The sequence below is a fragment of the Talpa europaea genome, assembly GCF_964194135.1.
Source record: "Talpa europaea genome assembly, chromosome: 9".
NCBI classification, from domain to species: domain Eukaryota; kingdom Metazoa; phylum Chordata; class Mammalia; order Eulipotyphla; family Talpidae; genus Talpa; species Talpa europaea.
In genome coordinates this window covers 4541093-4558059 of record NC_140076.1, presented here as the reverse complement: position 1 = coordinate 4558059, position 16967 = coordinate 4541093, and the positions used below count along the sequence as shown (strand labels likewise).

The window sequence follows — 16967 nt, the reverse complement described above, 5'->3', positions numbered from 1 at the left end:
AGGCTGTCTCCCAGGCAATAGCAGCAGGCTGGCATTTCAGGAACAGAAGGGGATCTGGGTACCTTCGCTTTCCTCTTTGCTGGCTAAGAGTGATGGTGGCTCCTATCACCTCCTCCCTCTGACGAGGCAAACCTTGGCTGCCCTAGTTCCAAGTTCCTCTGGCCCACGTGTATGGACCTGACCCATCAGATGCCAACATCAGACTCCAGTGTTGAAAGTTTTATTTATACTCGTTCACTTAGTGTGGATGAAACATTTATGATCAGGCTGACACTTCACTCTCTGAGAAGTAATATGCTGACAGAGTAAGTCGAGTGGTTAAGAGCACAGTCTGAAGACAGGCTGCCCATTCACCCCGTCTGGGCCACTCCCCATATGACACAAGGTACTGACTCATTAGCACCCACCCAGCTCACAGCAAGAGCTCACAGGTGTTGACATTATAAAGTTTAAGCAGCACCACTGGCAACTATGTATAGATTTCCAAGATCAATGCTGTTCCCAAATCCTCATTGGGCTGGATGCTGCCATGAAGATTTCAAATCAGGAGGCCTCTGGGGACAATTACGAGCATGGCAGTAGGACGGATGTCCTGAGGCACCGGAATGAATGTTAAGGGAGCCTGTTTCATAATAAGGCAATTTCTGGGTTTCCAGAGAAGTGAATCACAGACGTGGGAAGGAAGCAGGCCTGCCTCACTGGGTACGCCAACCATGGGCACGCTGACCTTGGGCACGCTGACCTTGGAGAATGCCCCCTCCTACCCCGTGCTGCCATCCTTGTCAAGATGGAGAGCCTCCTCTGATGGAAGGAGAGGGACCGACATCACCCTTTGACTCCATCTCTACACCCTGACCACCCACGAGGACATCCTTCTGAAAGCCCTGCCGTCCCCCTAAGCAGGCAGACAGGCTCTCTGTAGCTGTGTGTCCAGTGGACCGAATCTGTCGGGGAAGGACTTTTGCTCCAGTTCACGTGCTGCATTCAGATCACACGGGCAGTGTGAGGGGCAAAGGGCACAATCCAGAAAACACCAGCATCACACAAAGAGACAAAACCGGCCTCGCACACCCGCCCTCTCCACTCACATTACAACAGCAGATGATGAAAAAGGCCGGTGGGGAATAAACAATGGTGTATTTTCTCCTTCCTCAATGGAAGTTCATTGTTCTAATTTCCATTATTCAAAGAGGAAGTTCCCTCCCGGATACCGGGACCCCCGCTACCAGGCAGCATTCTCTGGACTGGGACAAAAAGTCAAGCAGCTTGTTCTGTGGACAAAGTTGTCGCTCCATAAATAGCACAACAGGACAGTCTTGCCCTGACCAGGTCTCGTGGGAGGTCAGCATCCACACAGCTGAGTAGGGCCTGGATGTTGCCGGCCAGGAAAGCACCACAGTGTGAGAGAAGTTTCTAGTGTTGGGATCTTTCCATGGGTCACACAACTCTTCAGCTGAGCGAGGCAGTCTCCCAGGAGAAAAGAATCAAAACTGGATCGCTTCACCGAGATTGCTCTTCTCAGCACTGCTCTAACTCCAAACACTTTAACTCCAAAAACCTAAGTTGGGGCAGACTGATCTGAGGTGCTAACCTGGCATCTGCTCAGAGCCGGAAAGCGGTGGGGCCAGGCTGGGGGCCGGTGATGCCCAGAGTGGCCCCTGCCAAGGTCGAGTGTATCCTTGTCTGGAATTCCCCTTCCTAGACTGCATTCAACCCTGACCACACAACTGCCCAACTAGAGTGGTGTCGTTATAATATATATTGTAAAAAGATACGTTACTCTATTTTTATTAGAAATTTAGTGTAGTCCCGTTTCTATCGCAGAATACTTTTCACAAACCATTAAAACTATTCTATAAAGAACTATTTCTGCTCTTTCTGCCTTGCCAGTTGGTAAAACTTCCACAAAATTTAATCAGCAGCAAACCACATTTTGAACTTGGATTTTCTATCAAGCTATGACTTTAATTATTATTTGGAAGTTCCACTTCGGTCAGAGCCCGTAGAGAAGAGCAGGCCGAGGGGAGGCCGCCCGGGGAAGGCAAGCTTTGCGCTCCCTCTGGAAGTGAGGTTAGGCTTGTAATTCAACTGTGGCATTTCTCTCTTATCGAGCTCTGGCTTTTCCTACTTTGCTTCTCTTCATGGTAAAGTCAAGATGTCCTTTTGGACTTCTGATTTGTAGTGAGCTTGTTTGAATATTCTTCTGGTTTTAGTGCTGCTAGTCTCTTAAAGATAAAGGGGTCTGTATGTTCTAAAGGAAAAGGAAACTCATAGGGAAATATTCATCTTAGCAGCTTCTGATACAAAGAAAAAAACTTTAACCTAATACTGACTATAACCTAATACTGATTCCGACCAAACGATTACGCTTTAGTTTATGAAACAGTCACAATTCCTTGCCCCAGTTACTAGCCAGGTGATTTGAGATCACCTGGCTAGTAACTCCAAGAGAAGGGAAGTGAGTCCAAGAGATCCAGTTGCAAGGCGCCTCAGGCGTTAGCTTCTGCCGTGTTTCTCTGCAACGGAGCCAGGATGACCCCGGCGTTCCTCTCCTCGCTCTCGGCGCTGTACAGACTGTGCTTTTCAATATATTCCTGGACGAGGTCCGGTACCAGGTAGCGAATGCTCTGGCCCCTGCGGAGGGCCTGCCGCACCTTTGTGGATGAGATGTCGCTGGTGATCCAGTTGTGCACCAGGTGGATGTTGTTCTGGTGCCGCCACAGCACGTCCGACTCATAGATGAACTTCTGAGCATCATTTCCAGCCCGGGTGATACACACAAGCCCGTAGTGCCCCACGATCTGGGCGACGTCCTCACTCTTCCACAGGTTGGGGACACCAAAGGACTCTAGTACATCTGCCCCGCACAGCAGCTTCACTCTCGGCCCACCTGGGGAGAACAGAGAGCCTCCGGGTTGGCTTGTCTAAACACTCCCTGCATCAACACGGATGTCTGTGTATTTTTGGATAGAGGATTCAAAGTTTTCAATCACATTCAGATTCCCCAAAGATGTCTGGGTCACTCGGCAGCTAGGGGCCACTGAGGAGAAGTAAGCTCAGGGGCCTTTACCCTCCCTCTGCCCGGCCTAGAGTAAGGCCCATGCACAGGCTGACCAGGGTGCTGGCACGGCTCTAGAATCTTATCAACTTTAGTTGTTTAATCAACTCTGGTTTACCAGTGAGTTCTGATCAAACATACAGACCTTTTGTTTTGGGCTCAAGGGGTTTCTTCTGGCTAAAATCTTGTCTTTGTTCAGCCCACTTCCTCTTCCGCCCAGGCCTCTCCAGCACAGGTGAGTCCTGCTGGTGACCACTGTTACTGGCCTCCAGTTTCTCTTGATGGTGTCTACAAAACGACAAAGCCATAGAACAGCCTGTCTCACTGTGTTCAACTCAAGTGCTGTCCTTCTGGAGACGCCGAAAAGCCTCTGGCCTGATCCTGGAAGCTGGGTGATAGAGAAAACTCGGAACCCCAGGTGCCGTGGTCACAATGATCCACAGTACCGCTGGGTCAAGAGCGGACGGGTCAGTCGGCTGTAGTACCCGCTGCGGGCCCTCGGGATGGAAGGCTAAGGATGTCCTCGCAGCACAGCAAATGGGGGCTCCTCTGGTTCTAAGTCTCAGGTGTTTGTGTCGTCATTACCACAACAAACACAAGTTATTTTCTAGGTGTCTAACACTATGTCACCCTTTGCAAAGATTATCTGATTAAAATTGAACATTCTGTGTCATAAATATTATCAATCCTGTGATGAGAAGGAAGAGAGCTGCAACTCCAGTTCCAGCAGAGTCCCTGGGAGTAGGAAGCGTTTAATAACAAGTTAACTGAATGAATCCTCCCATTATCTTAAAGTGACTGTGTTATTGCCATCGCTGTATCAAGTGTTCGTCTTGCCCAGAGAGTGAAAGCCTAGCCCAAGGCCGCTTAGTGCGTGAGTGGTAGGGTCAGGGTTTGAAGCCCAGAGTGAAGGAGCAGGGGGCTTGTGGGCAAAGGCTGACAGGCTGAAGGAGCAGGTGGGTTTGTGGGCAAAAGCTGAGAGCCACAGAGCTGGTTGGCATGAGCTCAGCTCCTGAGCTGGCAGGCATGAGCTGGCAACCACAAAAGAGGTGTAGGGAAGGAACAGCCTCACACCTCTAGGTGAGAAGGGGGCGAGGAGACAAAGTAAGGCAGTGGAGGGGCAGGGGGCAGTGGGAAAGTACCCCAAAGAAGAAAAAAGCCCCCAGAAGCTTTTGAGAGTGCCCAGAAGCCCTATAAAAGAAGAACCCAGCACCCTAGCTCTGGGCTGCTCCCTTGGGCCCCCCTCCTGCTCTCAGGAGTCTCTTGCAATAAACCTGAGCTTGCGAATCTTCAGCCCAGTGTGCCAGTGATGATGCCTCAATCACTGGGATTCAAGAACCCACCCATTTGATACCCGTTCAGCAACCAGAGCCTGGTTCTGGAGCCCACACTCTGAGCACTGAGGGGTGTGGCTTGACCTAGCAATGAAGGACCACAGCCCCAGTGATAAGGACTGGGTGGGGGTGGGGAGGGGAGCAGGAGGAAGTGCCTGAGACCTGGGTGAAGGGTGCACAACAGGGTTTGTATTTGGCTCTACTCTGGGCTGGTAGCAGGACGCCCGCTGCTTCACAACAGTTACCTGAGTAACACAAGCCGCACCTGAGGAAGCCAGCTGTGTCCTCTGTGCCCCCGAGTCCCTTCCCACCTGGCAGCCATGTTGAATATGTAAGATGGCAGGGTTACTATGATGCCAGAGGGCTGGGTAAGGAGGGACATGGGAGCCGGGTGTCTGATGGGAAAATCTTTGGCCAATGAACAGGGGAGGCCCCTTCCCCAGCCAAGCCTGAAAGTCACGCGCCTGACAAGCGGCTGCGTGGGAATTCACCCTCTGGCTTGATACCCAGTCCCCCCACCCTGTAGGCATCCCCAGAGGTGCTGGCAGCAGGTTCTGGGTGTGACTGAAATTCTGTTGATGGACTCAGCCATGCGAGGCTGGGTGGAGGCGGGAGGCAGAGGCCCATCTCTGCAGCCGGGAGCATGACAGTAAGCTCTACAATGGGGGGCCTGCTCTCCAGTCCACGTCCGGTCACCAGCAGTGGGATTCTGAGCTGAATGGCAGTAGGGGAAGCAGACATGGGCACAGTCTCCTGAACTCAGACAGCAGCTAAGGGAGTAAGACCCTCAGACAAAGCCCACGCCCACACCTCCGGGGCTTGTTCTTGCACTGAAGCACCTAAGTCCCTTTCTGCCTCAGAACTCAGAGTGGCCTCCACTTCCTACCGAGCCCTGACTGCTACGGTCACAACCAGAAGGGCCAGGGCTCTAAGGAGATACCGGGCCTAGTGGTCTGATATTCTTTTTATTTTATATTCAAGGTAATATGAAGTAGTGATTAGATTTTACTCACTTGTTTCTGAACCTTTAACTGGAACTGTTTTGAAGGTGTGAGCAGAAAGGTACACCTCAGCACCCCCTGCTGTCAGGGAAGTACACCAAACAGATGCACCCTCTGCCCCTTAACTTACCTGCCCCCTCTTCCACACCTAAGGGATGGAGGGCAATAACACTGTCCTGGGCTCTGCCTGGCCCTCTCAGGGCACAGACAGACCAGCCTCTTTCTCTAACAGACGGACAGACAGTGCAGAGCGGGCCAGCATCTCAAAACCTAATGAACCACAGGAAAGCTCTGGAACACCCAGGCCCTGCGACCACCCCACAGGTCAGCACCTTAGCACTTTTGCCGTCTCTGTCCACTCCTTCTGAAGACTCTCCCACGTGTCCACTTCCACCCAGGTCGAGCTCTTGGTGGCAAGTTCTGCCATGATAACCCGGTGATAGGCAGAGATGAGTCCCTTCTTCTTGTAGGCGTCACTGACAGGAGAAATGATGCCTTTGATGACTCTGTATTTCCCTGGACAGAGAGTTCGGTTTGATAATAAAGTCAGATTTCTGCACAGAAAACAAAGTGGTCCCTCTGGTTTAATAATCACAGAGGCCCTTTTAAACAGGGACTCAGATGGGTTTGTTCTTAATTGTGGTAAAACACTCGTCACATCAAGTCAACCATCTCAGGCTCGTCAGCCATCCTGCGTACATCCGCATGCCCGGACGCTGGGAACCATCCCACCCCCCCAGAGCCCTTCCTCCCCTGACCGGAACTCAAAACTCAGTGCCCAAAACACTTCCCCCCTGCAGCTCGGGGGTTTTTTTAGGGGGAGCCTGATCAGCCTGCACTGTTCCCCTGCGGGCATGGCAGAGCCCAATTCTTCCCAACCTCTGATATTTGACACCATCAGGCTTTAAGCTTTTTGTCAATGTGATGGGCCAAACACATCTTGATGCTGACATCCGCTCCTGGTGATGAGGATTATCTGTGCCTGAGCACCCATGGGCCTTTCAGTTACAGATCGGTCACTTGTGTAAGCAAACACAATAAAACTGCATGTAGGAGAGGAAAGGTGTTCACTGACCCTCTTAGGGTCCCTGGCTGGATCTGAAATTAAACTGACAAGGACAGATTAATAAGAGAAAAGCAGACAGGCTCACGTAACACGAGGTTTATATGACATGGGGGCCCTTATCAAGAAACAAAGACCCTAAGAAACAGTGCAACCTGACATTTCTACACTAGGTTTGCAGAGAGAGGGCAGACCAGGCTGCTCAGGTTCCTCTCAGCCTCTCTTTTTCTCAGAGGTAAGGATGGGCTGTCCCTTGGAGTACAGGGAGGGCGCCCCTTACAGGAGATCACAACCTGCTTTGGGGGGAGGAGAGGTAGGAATGACCTTACTGCTTCTGCCACATTCTCAAGCTCCCTCAGGCCAAGACAGCCCAAAGGGCCATATTTTAAGGAGTGTGTTTTTGGCCTCTATCCCTGTTTCTGGTTACTGCTCCTACCTGTCCCGTTCATGTAGTCCTTTGCGAGCTCAAACAACCTGAGGTGCATGTTGGTGATAGGGTTAAAGGAGCCACAGGCAAGGAGAACCACATCTGTCTTTGCTGAATTTTCCATACCAAGAATTTGAAGTAGTTGCTCCAAATGGAAAACTCTGACACCTCCCCTGTCTGCAAAAGAAAAAGAAAGTAAATTCCCTGGTGACCTAGGGATTAAGTCTCAGTGATACCACATCTATGGCATGTGTTCGATCCCCGGCCAGGGAGCTGACCCACAAGGCACAGCAGACCTCTCCTGCCTCGCCCGCTGCTCCTCTCAGCAGTGTATTTCAGTAGATCTGCCTGTTCTGTTCCCCACTCTGTCCCTGGTGAATCCCCTTACCCCCCACCCTCTGACCTAGACCCCAGTTCTTCTATGCATAAATAAATAAAAATAAAATCTTAAAAAAAATTTAAACATCCAACCTTTCAATTTTCATCCCAAAGATGATGCCAGGGGCTTATTCCAACCCCCCTCATTTCTACCCCTTCCCCCAATTCCTATGCAAAGTACCCTGTGGTATTACGGGGTGGTGAATGCAATATCCCTACCATATCCCGAACCCACACAGAAACTGAGGTTTCCTGCCAGCTACTGCACATGCTCTCAGGGCCTGCTGGAGGGGCTGAGTTCACCAGGAGCCCAGTGTTGGCCCCAGACCTGCCCAACTCAGGTTTCAGGCACCATTCCCCAAGGGAGCGTGAGCTGTGAGTTGGGGGTGTAGGGGGTGAGACCAAGAGCAGGAAGGACAGGTCCTCCAGGGACCCTGCCTTCAGAGTCAGGATGAAACTAAGAGCTGGGAGTCCTGCCCCGCCTTGGGGATGAGCTCAGGTTTCCAGGTTCTGTCCTGGGGAAGGGCTGGGGGAGCAGATCTCCAGGTGTAGGCAGATGTCTTTCTCTTTTGTTACATTCACGGCCTGTCTCAAATATCCAAGAGCTCAGTTCTCTTTATCCCATGAATATAGCTAACTTGAGCTTACACTAGACTCTGAACCCTCAAAACCACTGAAGGATTAAGTTACAGTGAGTTCCTACCACAGGGCTGACCCTCTCCACGGAGAGTCCCACCTCTGCATCCCTCCCTGCAGGGTACAGGTGTGCAGGGAAGGGGGTCAGGCAGGTGAAGAAGCCGTCTCGGAGCTCCAACAGGACTGTTCTGGCTCTTCCTCGCTTGCTCCAGGTGCTCCAGGACCAGCGGCAGCATGATCCACTTCTGCCTGGCCCACTCTGCCTATCGCCTGCACTGCTGGCTGCCCCGCTCTCACCAGCTCAGGCTGTAAGTGCCTCCCCAGCCCACGGTGACAAGTCCACTTCTTCTTTGAGGTGGCCTTGAACTTTTGCTAAAATGTACTTTCAATTTTACAAGCACTGACTTTCTTAGAATTTAAAAACACTGATGTGTAAACACTAATGAAACATTTCATAAACATTAAGCCAGTTTTTTAAACATTAACTTTTAAAAAATGGATAGTAATTGCTTGGCCTTTGTCACATTTCAGAACGCACATAGTAATTAAGTCTATGTTGGCCAACTGTTAAACAACATGACCAACTTTGACAACCACTTGGAATTTACACCTGGAAAAAGTTGCTCCTCCTTTCAGAATCCTAACGTTAAGCATGTAACTATATTCTTGTTCTAACAATGTGCCATTGCCGCCAATATTCTGGGGGTATAAGCTGAAATTGCCTATTTCTCTCAGGACCTTCACTGGGGATGAGGCTTCATCTTTGGAAGGCAGATTTGACTTCTACAAACACTGTACAGTCATTCAGCACTAAACCCAATTAATAAAATAATCAGGGTGAATAACACAGCTTACAGTAAAGACAGAGATACAACTATTGCTCAACGAGGATTTTCTGAAACTGTGCATGTAATCTTGAGTGGGTGGTCTCACAAATGCTTGAACCGGGACCACAGACCTGTCTTGAGTCATGGTGGGGAAGTCTGCCCTCAGCCTACTGGTTACACGCAGTGTGGACCGTCTGGCTGGAGGCAGAGCTGGCACAGGCTGGACGTACAGCTGGCACTCTCGGACCTGGGTCAAGCTCTACCACTTACTACTAGGAGTTTGTCCTTAGACAAGACACTTAAACTTCTTTAGTGATTTTTCTCATTTATAAAGTGGGAAGCCAAAGTCCTTACCTCATAGGATTTTGTGCATCTTTAATGAGAAAGTGAATTAAAAATGCCCTATACACTTGCCTACTAAATATGAATAGGTCTTACTATTCCTTGAGGGTTGTCTCACAGCATTTAGTCATGGTAAGAGAAATACGCACCTGAAGATTCCTTGGAGCCCAGCATCAACAGCGCCTGCTCCGTGCAGGAGCTCGGCGAAGGTGGCTGGTGTTCTCAGCACAGGGTTAACAGACACAATTTTGTTCTACCGGTACGGGTCTCACTGCATCTTTGCTGTGTTTAAAACTTAATCTCAGTGGTTGCAGGGAACATGATCATGGAAGAGAGCCTGATTTGGTTTTGTGAAACCGTTTTATCACTAAACCAGTCACGTGAAAGGTACCTCGCTGGGTCCCCTACAGCCAGGTGACAGTGTTCGTGCTTGGCGCCTCCACTGTGGGTGTTCAGCTCTACGTCCTGCTAAGGTAAGCTCATCCATCAGCTCCCCCTCCCCAGTCCACCTGGCATCTCAGCGCATGTCTTACCTGTAGGGACAGTCGGGAGCTCTCTGCCATTCCTGTTACATGTTTAACTGAGCCTGCACCATTGTTTCTGCCCTGTTAGCTGGGATTTGGCCAGATTGACTTTAACCAACACATTTTTTTCTAGCACAAGAAGTCATTAAATGGAAGATGATGAGGACTCTGCTGTTTGAAATTATGCATTCTCTAGAGGCCAGTCTGTACAGCACAGCATTAGCTAATGTCTGCAGGGCTGCAGGCAGCACAGGCACGCCCAAGCAGAGCATGACTTGATAAGTTATTTCAAATTCTATGACGGAAATTAGTCTTGGCAGAAAATGTCAGCCACTTAATAATTTGGTCACTGGACACACGCAGCAAAAGCAATTTGATAGTCATAAAAAATTCTAGTTCCAAAAACGTGGAAATTCCGGCCTCCCTGGTGGCACGAGGGGTGAAGACGCAACCTATGAAGCTATCCGCAGCCTCTGCAACATGAGTTTGATCCCCCAGCTGGCCAGGGAGCTGACCCACATGGTGCAGCAGACCTCTCCTGACTTGCCTGTTGCTCCCCTCAGCAGTGTACTTTGGCCAATCTGCCTGTTCTGTTCCCCACTCTGTCTCTGGTGAATCCTCTCACCCCCAGCATCTCTGGCCTGTACCTCAGCTCTTGTATGCATAAATAAATAAATCTTAGAAAAAAAAGGTGGAAATTCTCAAAAAACACAAAAACTGAGAGTCCACTTAAGTGTCAAGAAGAAGGAACCTCCCTGGTGGTGCAAGGGGTTAAGACTCAGCACTGTGAAGCTATCTGTAGTCGCTGCAGCAAGAGTTTGATCCCCGACCAGGGAGCTGACCCACATGAGGCAGCAGACCTCTCCTGTCTCACCCGAGGCTCCCCTCAGCAGTGTATTTCAGTCAGTCTGCCTGTTCTGTTCCCCACTCTGTCTCTGGTGAATCCTCTCATCCCCCACTCCCTGCACCTCTGGCTTACACCCCAGTTCTTGTACGCACAAATAAATAAAACAAATCTTTAAAAAAAAAAAAAAAGGAGTGGAAACCGCAATGTTCACTACAACTGGCCTGATTTAAACCTGCAGCTTCTCCTATGGGAAGCCGGGGCAGCACAGCTTACCCTTACTCCAGGAGGCTGGAATGGCCACGGAATACTTTATCCTCAAAATGTCAAACTAATATGAATTAAAGAAATGGTAAATATTATTTGACTACCAGTTACAGATGTTAATAACTCTTAAGCTTGTTATGGGCTCTCTACAGCCTGAATTTGCAGCATGAAGGAACCAAGGTTTTAAGAAGAGTTGCTGTAGCCAAATGAAGCCAGTGCCAGAATTAGGGTTAGAGTTCAAGATTATTGCCTTCTGGGCTGTGCTTACCATGCAGATTCTTCTACTGAGTAATAAACACATGACTGTGCATTGATTTTTAGGCCCAGATCTTCCCGCTACTGCAGTCAACCTCTCCTCAACAACCTAGTTGGTAATATCGCCTTTACTTTCTTCACAATTGGTGAGTGCGCTGGCATTCTGCCCAGGCTTACTAATGGTCCACTACTTGCCAGACATGGCCAGACCAAAAATGGAAAAGCAGGACTTGCTGTTCTTCAGGAGCACCACTGACACTTAAGGAAAAAATTCACATCCCCAATTCAGGGGAAGAAAATGTTTAAACAGTTCCTTGGTAACTCAGTAGGCCTACAGTTTGAATGTGAAACCAAATTAAGTTAAATGCAACTATGTTGTGTTGATGTTTTAAAATTCTTCTGAAATAGTGTAAGCTCACTAGATTTAGTCACTTATTCAGTAAATACTGAGCAGATGACCCTGTGGAGCTTTTGGAATCTTACCTACCATATTTTAATTGTATTTTTTCCTTTGTGTGTGTTTATAAGTGGTGTGTGAAGTAAATAAAAGCTATGTCTAAGAAAAGAAAACATGATCACTGAGTGCCTTGGCACCATTCTAGAAAGTCACCCACGAAAGCACAGCTCCCCAGAGGGGGGGTATGAGGGTGCAGGGCCCTGCCTTGGGACAGAGGAGGCAGTTTCCAACGTTTGCTCCCCAGCAGCAGTTAGCGGTCCCCTCTCTGAGCTTAAGTGGAGGTAGAAAATAACGCCTCACAGTTTTGTTGTAAAATAATGAGGAGCTATAGAAAACAGTCACCGTTATTGCAGCAAGGGAACCACAGCAGAAACCTCAGTTTTGTCATCAAAGTCCACGAGTTTATCATTATTTTGCTTTTTAAATTCTCAAAGCCCACGAAATCAACATCATTTTGTTTTTTCAGTTATCACGTACACTACTTTATATTTTGCTTTGTCAATCAGCTCCTCCACCTCAAGGACACATTCCATGTAGATTTGTGTTCGAGATATTTCTGAGATGACTAAACCCAGCACTGAAGCTGTCCTGTCCTTTCAGCTTTTGCCATTCTGCTGACGCGCCCAGGACCCGTCCCACCAGCACTGAAGGGGCTATTTTCTGTGTTTGGTGTGGGGTCCTTTGGTCAAGGAGTCTGCAACATGGTGCTGACATTTTTAGCAAGAGACTGCGTATGTAAACACTGAATTTCTAAAGGCTCATCTGAATCTGAAAGCCTGACTCTATACAAAATACCATTAGCCTTCAATATTTATTTTCTATTTGCACTAAAAATCAAGCTATATAGAAATAGAATTCCTAATTAGACACAGGTCACCATTTAAAACAGGGAAAGTTGGGCCTCCCTGGTGGTGCAAAGGGTTAAGCACAGATCTGTGAAGCTATCTTCAATCTCTGCAGCACGAGTTCGAGCTCCGGTGGGCCAGGGAACTACCCACATGGCACAACAGACCTCTCCTGTCTTGCCCGCTGCTCCCCTCAGCAGTGTATTTCAGTCAGTCTGCCTGTTCTGCTCCCTGCTCTGTCTCTGGTGAATCCTTTCACCCCCCGCACCTCTGGCCTGTCCCCCAGGTCTTGTACGCATAAATAAATAAATCTTTTAAAAAAAATTCCACGAGAGATTTTTCTCTATGTGGGTGAATTCTATTTTATGAAAATTAAAGAACAAAGTGCAACATATGACAGTGGAGCCGTTGGGCTTGGCACGTTAAGCGGCGAGTCTCCTGTCTTGCTAAATTGCTGCCTTAATTTAAATCCACGAGGCAAAAAAAAAAAACATTAAGCATGTGTTCTAATTAAAAGACAAGTATTCCTCACGGTGCTTTTTTGTTCCCAAATACAGGAAAAAACGACCCCTGAACTTTACTACCTGTCTGTGGTGCTGTCAGTGAGCAGCTTGGTATCTACAGGTAAGCAGTCAGTTACCAGTCCTCGTCAAAGGTTCCCAGGCTTCCAGGACCATAACTGCTCAGCCAGGAGCGTTAACCAGTAGGGAAGCCCTGGTTCCTTTTAAAGCAAGAGCTCCAAGCTGCTAAGGCATATGAACAGCAAAGTAAACACCAAGCCAGAGGGTTGGAAGGGGATATAAAATGCTCTCCTTCTCACTGCTTTGCCACTTCCTTTAACTAGTGATCATTTTCTATCCTGCAGTGTTTTTCTCAGGCCAGGGGCTGATTTGGCTTGCCAGTGTCTGGTCCAAGGCTCGATGCTAAAGCAACAACCTGAAGTTAGCATTTGAGCCCTGTTGGTGTCCTGCCTCAGATCTATGTATTCGACAGGTTGAACGTGTCCAGTAGAACTGTCACCTGAAGCTGCTTCAGCCAGCATATGACCATCTCCTCCTGTTACCCTGCCTGAAAAGGCCAGTTGAACATCAGAGTTTCAACAACAGGAAGTACATCTAAACCAATTATTTGCAAGAAAGCTGTCTTTAAGTATTAACAAGCACTGGGAGTAGATAAAAAGGAATAGCTCAACCAAAACCACAGGCTTGATACTACAACCAAACTAACCCCAAATAAAGATCTCCTGTTAATTACCTTCCAGATCATTACCCTGACTTTCTGAACCTCCTTTTTTGTTTTGATGAAGTAGCATTTGTAGCATGAGCTGGAAGGTTGCTTGGTAGAGAAGATGGGAAAGACAGAAGGAAATGCAAATCTTAGCAATGAACAAATGTTTAGTTTCACCAAAGAAGGCGGTGCTTCAGATTGCAAACTTGAACAAAGTGAATTGATTGCTTCTTTCAGAATGAGGCGGGAAATTTTATAGTGAATGCCATCAACATCTCCTCCACTGGGTTAAATGACCTTTTGCCTCATGACAGTCAATTGCTGTCTTTTCATTTTTTCTGTATATGCAGACTCAGGTATTTTAAATGGGAGATGATGCCCTCAGCAGTGTATTTCAGTGAATTCGCCTGTTCTGCTCTTCACTCTGTCTCTGGTGAATCCTCTCACCCCCTACACTCCGGCCTACACCCCAGTTCTTCTATGCAAAAAACCAAAAATAAACAACAACAAAAAAACAGAGCCTTTTATCTTCTAGACCTCATCAGCTAAATATTAAGTTGTCAGATAAGTATCAACTTACCTCAAGGTAGTATTTCCATTGGAAGTTTTTTTCCTGAACTCTTATTTTGCCCCTCAAATCTGATCTACCTGAATATCTCAGTTGATACAGCTCTATCCTTCAAGATGCTGAGGTCAACTACCTCAAATCATCCTAATGCCTTTACTTTTTTTTTTTTTTTTACACACAACACATTAGAAAATCACATTGGCTCCACCTTCAAAATACATAGAAAATCCAACTGCTTTTCACTAATTGCAAATTTTTGATTATTTCTAAATGTAAGAGGTTACTGCTTAAAACCAAGGCTGCTGGCTGTTCTGTATCTTGGAATTAAGCAACATTCTCACCGTAACTTAAAAAAATGAAATTGTTTCTTTTTAAAAATTGTTTTTTAATTAGTAAACATAGCCTGAATCAATGTTTAATGAATCCATAATCTATGAAACAAAATTTTCATTTATTTTTATGGTTTTACCACACTACTTCCAAAACCAAATCTGGTTTCACCAGAGCTAACTTAAGAAACATTAATGTATTTTGTGCTATTAATATCTTATGAAATATAAGTTATGCTCTTTCTGATACAGGAGAAAATTATAAATTCTAAAATGGTGCTATATTTTAGTTCCCTCATAACTTAGACAACCACAATCAGCAATACTCCTTGAGAACTAACAACATTCTTAGATATAATACACATTCACTCAGAGGTCAAGGAACATTTGTCGAGCATCTATGTTGGGAGGATGCTTTGTTTTAGGAGTTCTTCATCTGGGGCCTGGGTTTTAGGGATATCTCTCTGAAGTTATAAGCAAAATGTTGGGTATATGTACTGTTAAAAAAAGGAAAACAAGCCCCAAGTAAAGTCATTCATGCTGGGCTCCACCCAGACTTAATTCCTATCTAATTGCAGTTTCAACCCATGCAAATGTGAGATATCAAAATAATGGGGAGAAATAAAAACATACATCCACTGAAAGAACTATATGGTTTGACTTTATAAATACCAGGCAAAAAACTGGAACAACTCAAATGTTAGAGGCAAGTGAATAAGCAAAGTAGAAAAGTGATATGATGGAATACTATGTAGCAATGAAAAGGAACTGCTGACAAAAATAGCATGGACAAATCCTGTGAACATTATTTTGGGTGAAAAGAGCCAGACACAAAAAAAGTACACACGGGATGATTCCAGTTATGACATTCTAGAGCAGGTAATTTGATCTGTAACAATAGAAGGCAGATCAGTGTTTGCTTGAGGATGAGTTGGGGGTGGGATATTGACAACAGAGGGACAGAAAACTACAGGCTTCCTTCTTATGGAATCCTCATTTTGTGTATTCATCACTAAATGGAAATACGTTCCCTCATTCACTTTGGAAGGGCCTGTTTCTCATAAAAATAGATCCAATTATGGCTATTTAAGTATGATGATGATAATAACATTCATTGAGTTTTTCCTAAGCAACATGCTAGACATTCATGTAATATTAATAATGTGCCAACAAACTAGGGAATATTATTATCGCTCCTGCCCTTTTTTTTTTAAGATTTATTTATTTATACAAGAACTTGGGTATAGGCCAGAGGTGCGAGAGGGTAAGGATTCACCAGAGACAGAGCGGGAAGCAGAACAGGCAGAAGGACTGAAGACACTGCTGAGGGGAGCAGCAGGCGAGATAAGAGAGGTCTGCCACGCCATGTAGGTAGCTCCCTGGCCTGCCAGGAATTGAACCCATGCTGCAGAGGCTGCGGACAGCTTCCCAGCGCTGTGCTCAACCTGCTGTGCCACTGGGGAGGCCCCTCCTGCCCTTTTTAAATGAATGCTGAGAGAAGGTGCTTAACATGCTCTAGATATCAAAGTTACGGGCCTCCCTGATGACGCAGAGTTTAAAGTCTCAGTGTTACAAGCTATTACCAGTCACTTCAGCCTGAGTGATCCCTGGCCAGGGGCCTCCCTGGTCGCTCAAGGGGTTAAGACACAACCTATGAAGCTATCCACAGCCACTGCAGCATGAGTTCAATCCCTGGCCAGGGAGCTACCCACAAGGCACAGCAGACCTCTCCTGACTTGCCCGCTGCTCCCCTCAGTAGTGTATTTCAATCTGCCTGTTCTGTTCCTCACTCTGTCTCCTCTCATCCCCCCCTCCACATTTCTGGCCTGTACCCCAGTTCTTGAATGCATAAATAAATCTTAAAAAAAAAATCTCACTGTATAACACCCCTGGCTCTAAAATTCAAGCTCTTAACCATTACACAAGACTCACAATGGTACAAGTTACCTATCTGTAGATGTTTAAAAGAGGTTCACATAGAGAGTTTGGCTTTGTGTTAATCACTCAAGTTTCACCCAGCATTTTCCCTAGCTAGTTGGAGAACCTTGCATGCTCCCACCTTCATTCCACATTCGAATTGACTTGTCCTAAACTTAGCAAGCAAGTTCCTCAAATGCTGAAAGAAGGGAGTACAGTTTTAAGTATTGTTTTGTTTAGCACTGATCCTAACTACCTGTTACTGAGAGTTTTACATTATTCAAAATGTTGACACTTCCATACACAGTCTCATAGCAACAATTAGAGATCGTTGCATTTACATGAGTCACTTACTTTTACAAAACAGAATCTGTGAGTCTGAAGCGTTTTACAAGGCAGGCAATTGGAACCATTCCAACTTGGCTGTCAACAGTCTTCTCAACGCTGGGCTAGAATAACGGTTTCACATCCAAATTGTAACCCTGAAAAACAATTTATGGTAACAAGAAAGGAAGTCTGTGATCAGCCAGAACTGAGAGAAATAATTCATTCTGCTGGAGTTCTACGGTTATCTTAGCTGAACGTTTGTCCTGGGTGGCTGAAACAGAATTGACTTTAAAGACCTCTGAAATACGACAGCCCCTAAACCCTAATGTTGTTGCATGGAT

The 16967-nt window shown here is 46.8% G+C and overlaps 2 protein-coding genes across 2 annotated transcripts; one reads left to right on the top strand and one right to left on the bottom strand.

The window, feature by feature from the left end:
• Positions 1–2470: 2470 nt before the first annotated feature.
• On the bottom strand, positions 2471–7046 carry NMNAT1 (nicotinamide nucleotide adenylyltransferase 1). Its single transcript, XM_084243551.1, has 4 exons — positions 6893–7046; positions 5726–5909; positions 3204–3346; positions 2471–2890 (listed from the first exon to the last, which is right to left on the bottom strand). Exons 1-4 carry the CDS (start codon positions 7005–7007, stop codon positions 2490–2492), a joined length of 843 nt encoding a protein of 280 aa, XP_084099677.1. The 5' UTR covers positions 7008–7046; the 3' UTR covers positions 2471–2489.
• A 1085-nt stretch (positions 7047–8131) lies between these two features.
• On the top strand, positions 8132–13256 carry LOC311177826 (uncharacterized protein; the record flags this gene model as incomplete). The annotated part of the gene is made up of 6 exons (XM_084244064.1): positions 8132–8205; positions 9477–9539; positions 11023–11102; positions 12014–12144; positions 12816–12882; positions 13252–13256. 6 exons carry the CDS (start codon positions 8132–8134, stop codon positions 13254–13256), a joined length of 420 nt encoding a protein of 139 aa, XP_084100190.1.
• Between the last annotated feature and the right edge of the window lie 3711 nt (positions 13257–16967).

Excerpts from the sequence above, each read along its gene's own strand:
- NMNAT1 (XM_084243551.1), bottom strand. The coding sequence starts at position 7,007 with ATGGAAAATTCAGCAAAGACAGATGTGGTTCTCCTTGCCTGTGGCTCC. Across the intron at positions 3,347-5,725 it reads GAGACGGCAAAAGTGCTAAG|ACACCATCAAGAGAAACTGG; the intron begins GTGCTGACCTGT and ends GTCGTTTTGTAG. Across the intron at positions 2,891-3,203 it reads CCTTGAGCCCAAAACAAAAG|GTGGGCCGAGAGTGAAGCTG; the intron begins GTCTGTATGTTT and ends TGTTCTCCCCAG.